Source organism: Condylura cristata, unplaced genomic scaffold (genome assembly GCF_000260355.1).
Source record: "Condylura cristata isolate star-nosed mole 26May11 unplaced genomic scaffold, ConCri1.0 scaffold00013, whole genome shotgun sequence".
Classification (NCBI taxonomy): domain Eukaryota; kingdom Metazoa; phylum Chordata; class Mammalia; order Eulipotyphla; family Talpidae; genus Condylura; species Condylura cristata.
Window position 1 is genome coordinate 33,261,798 of NW_004567114.1, and position 7,300 is coordinate 33,269,097.

At 40.0% G+C, this 7,300-nt stretch overlaps 1 protein-coding gene across 2 annotated transcripts in view; it reads left to right on the forward strand.

The window, feature by feature from the left end:
* LOC101621724 (chromosome unknown open reading frame, human C14orf105) overlaps positions 1 to 4,595 on the forward strand; it is a 23,756-nt gene extending 19,161 nt beyond the window's left edge. For both annotated transcript variants that reach the window (XM_004681839.1, XM_012724438.1), the window contains exon 6: positions 4,360 to 4,595. In XM_004681839.1, the coding sequence (XP_004681896.1) occupies positions 4,360 to 4,595 (236 nt within the window). The remainder of the gene's footprint in view (positions 1 to 4,359) is intronic.
* The last annotated feature ends 2,705 nt before the right edge of the window (positions 4,596 to 7,300 follow it).

Here is a 7,300-nt window from a genome sequence, read left to right on the forward strand (position 1 = left end):
TGCTGCAAAAGACATGTGTTTCTCTTTTTTGGTTGCTGAGTAATATTCCATTGTATATATGTACCACCTCTTTTTAATCCAGTCATCTTCTTTCTTTCTCTTTTAAAGTCTAGTAACCAGAGAGAACCAAACAGGGATTTATAAAAAAGTAGTAAGACCTGTAGCTCAGAAGTTATCAAGCTTTAATGCTGTGTATACAGAACTTATATATAGTATTTTAAGAATGACTTAAGGGATTTCCAAGGATAAATCTGAACATGTGAATTTTATTTCACACACTAACTTTAGAGTGTTCTGCAACTTAAGCTATTGTTAATATTATATTACATCCTACCATTAACAAACATTTTCCTGTTTCAAAACTCCTGTCAGCAAAAATTCCTGTTCTTAGCCTGAGTGATGTCTCTAGTAGGTCTTGGCTCACTCGCAGAGCAGAGATGACTGAGACCCCTTTCTGTTGGTGAAGCCTTTCCAAGTCCAAATTGCCAATACTTCTGCCTCCTCAGATTTTTCTGATGGTTCACATTCATATCTTTACTTATGCAACAGAGGATTCCTAGGCCAGCTAGTTGTGGTTTCTAGCTTTGGAGTTCAGGTAATAGTAGGGACAAAAACAAAATTCAATTAGGGGTACCTGGGAGAATTCATAATCCGAGCAACTAGAAGCTTTTCTTGAGTAAGTGACATTTAAACTCAGACAGGAAGTGGATGAAGGGGCAGGACTACATGTGAGTGTCAGGACCGGGGTGCTGAACATTCCAAACTGTTACTTGATGACAGTGTGTGCAAGAGTAGGGTGGAACCTCAAAGACTCTGGGTGGACAAGAGAGGGTGCTGGAGATGTCCACTAAGGACTTAAAACTCTAGCTTGTGACCAGTGGGGAGCTATGAAAGAGCAAGGAAGAAACACCATCACATTTATATTTTTTTAAATTTGGGGGGAGTAAGTAATTATAAAATGTAATACTTGCATATGGGTATGATAAAATGTATGTAAATAGACATGTAATTATATATCTTTTTCCATTCTTCTTCTATTGAGGTATGATGGATGAATATTAGTTTCAGGAGCCTAATGTAATGACTCAATTTATGTAGCAAATGAATCGCCACAATAAGTCATTACCATATATAGTTAGAATTTTTTATGTGTTGAGGTCTTTTAAGATGTATTCTGTTAGCAACTTCCAAAATTGCAACAGAGCATTGATAGCTATAGACATCATGCTGTATATTACATCCCCACAATTTACTTATTTTATAACCGGAAGTTTGTGCTTTTGACCCTTTTCACCTATGTCACTCACTGCACCACACCTCTGGCAATCATCAATCTGTTGTTCTCTGTACATGTAAACTTGATTTTCTGGTTTGTTTTTTGCTGTTAAGATGTATATATATATAATATTAAGTTTGAATTTTTAGATTCCACATGTGAGCGAGATCATACAGCATGTGCCTTTCTTTGTCTTATTTCTCTTAGCATAAGAGCTTTACATTTTTAAACATCACTCTAACAGTGGAGAATGGATGGGAAGAAACTGAGCCTGGGAAAATTATAAGGACATAACAATAGCACAAGTAAGAGCTGGTGTTGTGACCAGGAGAGTGTGGTGACAAGGAGATCAAAAACAAGGAGGCAGATAAGAGATATTAGGAGAGAGAATTGGGAGAAATTAGTGATGGTTCTTACCTGGTTGCATAAGAAAGTGAGAAGAACAAGGGGATTGTTGGACTTCTTTTGAAGAACTAGGCAGACAGTGGGGCAAAGGTAGGGCCATTTTGCTAGGTTAGGGTTCCTAGGAGGAGAGATGGGTTTTCAAGAGGAAGAATTTAGTCTGATACATGCCCAAGAGACATCAAAGTGGAGGAGTACAGTTGTCTAAAAGGGACATGGTAGGTCAGGAGGCAGATTAGGAGTGCAGAATAAAAATTAGCCATAGTTTTCTGTTACTGTGTCAATAGACAAAGATACTCAATATATTGATAATTATTTTTGAGGGGAGAGAGGGTGGCCCCTCACTGAAACAGAAATGCATCACAGGACATAAATTGTCATGTTGAAATACTTTATTTTCTTGGCTAATAATATGCAACTTCAGATATCATGCTGAGTAAAAATGGACCATAATATTTGAGAGAGGGACCTCAATGGATAGAGAATTATGGGTGTTTTGGTGGTGGATGTGGTGTGGTACCATACAACTGAAGCTACAGCAAGCTACCGCTGATTCAGCTAGACTGAGGTAAAACTGGATTTTGGCCGGGAGTGACTTTTCCTAACTCAGAAGAGGTTATTAAGATTTTGTTTTCTTAAAAGTCAGCCTTCCTTGCAGAGAGTCCCTTTTTGCTCCTAAGTACATTCTAAAAGGGCACTTGGTATTGCATACATAATAAACTCAAGATATACACATAAAACCACATGCCAAAAAAAAAAAAAAAAGAAAAAGAAAGAAAGAAAGAAAAAGATTCAATCTCTTCTAAAAAAAAAAAAAAAAAGGTAAAACAAAATGCCTGACTTACTGGACTTCCCAGTTTTGTAGATAAAGGCTGTGTCCAGACATCTGTTTCTAAAAGATTCACTAGGTGATTTTGATGTGACATGAGCGTTGATGTGAAAGCAAGTACAGTTCATAGCATGTTCCTATTTCATGGTAGTTGTTCAATAAATAGTACTAGGCAACATCACCTGTGCACAATGACCTGGATTCTAAAATGTGAGTGTTAGGATAAAAGAAGATAAGGAAGATAGAAGAAGAGGGGGAGGAGGAAGAAGAAAGGAGGCATTGAAAAGAGCGGAGAGGCCCTCCCTGGTGGCGCAGCGGGTTAAAGCACAGCACTGAGAATCTAAAGCCACTTCCGCATGAGTTCGATTCCCGCCTGCCCCGGAGGTGACCACATGGCACAGCAGACCTCTCCTGACCAGCCCGCTGCTCCCCTCAGCAGTGTACTTCATCGATCTGCCTGTTCTGTTCCCCACTCTGTCTCTGGTGAAGCTTCTCACTGCCCCTGAGCCTCTGGCCTGCACCCCAGTTCTGTATGCACAAATAAAATAAATCTTTAAAAAAAAAAAAAAAAAAAAGAAAAGAGAGGAGAAAGGCAGAAAAAATCAGGGGAGTTTTTTTGAACTAAAAGGAAACAAAGACAAGAAAATAAATGCAAAGCATGACCCTCGACAGGATGCTGGATCTAAAAAGCAAAACACAAATAGGCAAACAAAAGGCAGCTCTAGAAAGCATTATTGGAACAAACCATGGATATTTGAATATGGACGATATCCTAGAAAATACTGTTCATTCAATGTTAAAATTTCCTAATAGTGATCATTGTATTTGGTTATGTAGAAAAAAAATATCCTTTTTCATAAAAGATTCGTGTGATGTATTTAGGGAAAAAGTGGCTTTGCATCTAATTTTCAAATGGTTTGGCTGAAATATATATAATATATATATATGTAAAATGAAATCAACATTGTGACAAAATGATATTGATGGGCCCTCCCTGGTGACACAGCAGGTTAAAGCACTGCACTAAGAAGCTTAAACCACTTCCACATGAGTTCGATCCCTGCCTGCCTCAGAGGATATCCACATGGTGTGGCAGACCTCTCCTGACCCACCCGCTGCTCCCCTCAGCAGTGTGCTTCATCGATCTGCCTGTTCTGCTTCCCACTCTGTGTCTGGTGAATCCTCTGACCCTCCATATCTCTGGCCTGTACCCCAGTTCTGTACAAATAAATAAATAAATTTTTTAAAAAATGATATTGGGGCCCTCCCTGGTGGCGCAGCTGGTTAAAGCATTGCACTAAGAAGCTTAAGCCACTTCAGCATGAGTTCGATCCCGGCCTGCCCTAGAGGTGACCACATGGCACGGCAGACCTCTCCTGACCCGCCTGCTGCTCCCCTCAGCAGTGTACTTCGTCTATCTGCCTGTTCTGCTCCCCACTCCCCACTCTGTCTCTGGCGAATCTTCTCACCCTCCGCATCTCTGGCCTGTACTCCGGTTCTATATAAATAAATAAATCTTAAAAAAAAAAATGATATTGATGGCTTCAGATATCTAGTTGTATACTATATTATTCTTTTAACTTTCAGAAGATTTTAAACTTTTAAGTAGCAAAAAGGGGCATTTTTAATGCTTCCAGAGACATCAATTGAATTCCTTTTACACACATATATATTTTTTTATTTTATCTTTTACATATATATTTAGTATATATGTAAATACATATGCCTATGTCTATATAATTTCAAAAGAACACCATGCAGATGATTGTGTTCATAAAATCATTAGCATTTTTTTAAAAAAAAGGCCATTGTTAGAGAAAAAATTATTTAAACCAACTTTTAATTTTTGTAGGAAAGCTACAAAGTGCAGAATTTTGGGAACATCAAGCAAGGAATGACTACTGTCCACAGCAAATTGGCAAGATGGAGTCGTGGTTCCGTGAACAAGAAACCCGGGGACAGCTTCTCTGGGACAGTTCTAGCTCGGACTCAGATGCATCGGGCAAAGATGAGAGGAAACCCCGGGCACTGGTGAGGACCAGGACAGAGAGAATCCCACTTTTTGATGAGCTTTTTGATCAAGAATAAGAATGCTGTTCATGAACTTGAATACTGGGTGCACTGAAAGCTTGCTTTCCTGTTAAATCCTTCAAGTAAGTATGTGATTCTTCTGAGGAAGCCAATTTACTTTCTTGCATTTAGAACCTTAGTGTCAAAAGATGTGACACATTGTTAAACATGATGCCTCGCTACCTGCCTCAAAACTTAGGAGTTTAAACAACAGCATTTTATTGTTTCACTTTTCCGAGAGTTGCTGAGCCAGGTGTCTGGTCCTTCTGCTGGCCTCTTGGAGTCTTTCGCAAATGGCAGCTGAGCCTGGAATCATCTTGCAGAGTTGACAGTGGCACTGAGTCAGCTGGACCCAGCCCCCCAAGAGGTCGCTCTAGAAGGGGAGTGATGTTGCTATTATATCAGCCCTGAGCTTTCAATCGCAAAAACAAACTGGCAGTCCTCTCAAAGGCTTGATGGAACAGTTGCCTCTCTCCACTTCCACTACAACCTCTTGGTTAATGTGGGTCATAGACCAGGTCACGCTTAGTTGAAAAAGGGAACTCCTTCCAGAGTGTGACCTGTGGAGCTCATCTTTGAAACTTATCATCATCCTATCTTTCAAAAACCAAATGAGAGAGTAGATTTGATACGGAGAAAAATAAGTTTTTAAGAAAATCAGATGAATACTATATGCAGTACTAGCTCATTGAAGTCATTTTCTTGTGAGTTAGCAAGTTTGTTATCTCACAACAAGGAGGCAACAAAAAAGGTGGAATAATGTGGAAGGTCAATGTGAATTACAGCTCAAAATAAATATTGTTTGGATTATGATGTGTATCTTATGGCTCTAAAACTAAAAGGGAGCTTAGAAATTTCAGTCCAAAAGTTGCTTCATTTTCAAAAATTAGATTTTTAGGTAACTTTAAGAACTACTTTTGTATAAAATCAGGCTTACTTTCAGTATTATCTAAAAATACTTTTAAGCAATCCAGAGCTTCTAAGAATTTAGCGAAAGTTGAGTGTCTCAAAACAAAACATTCTGAATTCTTCTCTAGAAAATTTATATTAAGAAAACAAATTAGGGGAACTCCCTGATGGACCAAGGGGTTAAGTCTCAACACTGTTAAGCTATCTGCAGCCATTGTAGCATGAGTTCTATCAAGACCAGGGAGCTGACCCACATGGCACAGCAGACCTCTCCTGTCTTGCCTGCTGCTCTCCTCAGCAGTGTATTTCAGTACATCTGCCTTTTCTGTTCCCCACTCTGAATCTTCTTACTCCCCTCCTCTCCTCAACATACAGACCTGTACCCCAGTTCTTGTTTGCATAAATAAATAAAAATAAATTTAAAAAAATAAATTTAAACAGGGACTCTCCTTGGTCGCGCAGCAGGTTAAAGCACAGCACTAAGAAGCTAAAGCCACTTCAGCATGAGTTTGATCCCCGCCCCGGAGGTGACCCACAAGGCCGCAGCAGACCTCTCCTGACCCACCCACTGCTCCCCTCAGCAGTGTACTTCGTCTATCTGCCTGTTCTGCTCCCCACTCTGTCTCTGGTGAAGCATCTCAATGCCCCTACACCTCTGGCCTGTACCCCAGTTCTGTATGCATAAATAAATAATCTTTTAAAAAAAATTAGGGACACATCACCCAAATTTGACATACAGTGCATTCACATCAGTCTCTCAGAAAAGAAAAGGCTTACTGTGTTAGAATAAACACATTTCTTCCAGTGATGGAAGACTACCAGCTGATCTCCGGGTATTTGTACTTCCAGTTCTTTGTGCAAAGTATTCTTATTCTTTCTGTGGTAAGTAAAAAGTTATGTTTCTTGCAAGGAATGTATCAATTGTTTGACGGGCCAGAGGAATAGGAGGTAAGAGGATTCACCATTGACAGACTGGGGAGTAGTTAGTTTTACTGAAATACACTGCTGAGGGGAGCAGCAGGCAAGACAGGAGAGGTCTGCTGCGCCATGTGGGTCAGCTCCCTGGCCAGGGATCCAGCTTATGCTGCAGTGGCTAGATAGCACTGAGACTTTAATGCCTGCACCACCAGGGAGGCCCTGACCAGCCAGTCTTCGAGAAAAATAAGATACTTGGAAGGAGAAACATGCCCAAAGTGTGATGAGCAGCTCCCAATGCTGAAGATAGCGTGGCATAACCATGTTCTCAGCGCTCTGTGCTGTCACTTGAAATAGGCAACACCATTTCTCGAAGCTCAGTGGACTGCGAGCTACATGAGGGCAAGAACCCTGTCCCCTCCCTGTGGTATCTTTGCTTCCCAGCACAACATCTGGCAGAGAGTTTATTATTAAATGTTTGTTGAATCCGTTAATTTATGTGTTGAGTTAACTAGTCAATTAGGGAGGCACTTGTTTCTCTCGAGCTAGGCAGTTGCTCACACTCATTTCCATCTTTTCCCGAGAGTCTTAGCTATACAAGGTTGATTATACAGTAAAGAAGGGGATTTTTTTTTTAAGCTCTTGGAATTTATACATCTAAATGGATGGCATAAATTAAGCACTGCCTTGGGATACAGGAGCTAGACACATATGCTGATCAGGATGCCAGAGCTCAAATGATTTTTTCCAAACTATCAGAATGTGTTAACTGTGAAAGGAAATCAATCATGCCTTTTTCTGTCTGTGTTTCTTTTCCTGCTCCACACAGACCTCTTCCTCACCCAAATATAAAAGAGATAATTTGAAATTATATTAATGTATGGTGATTGCAGTAACTG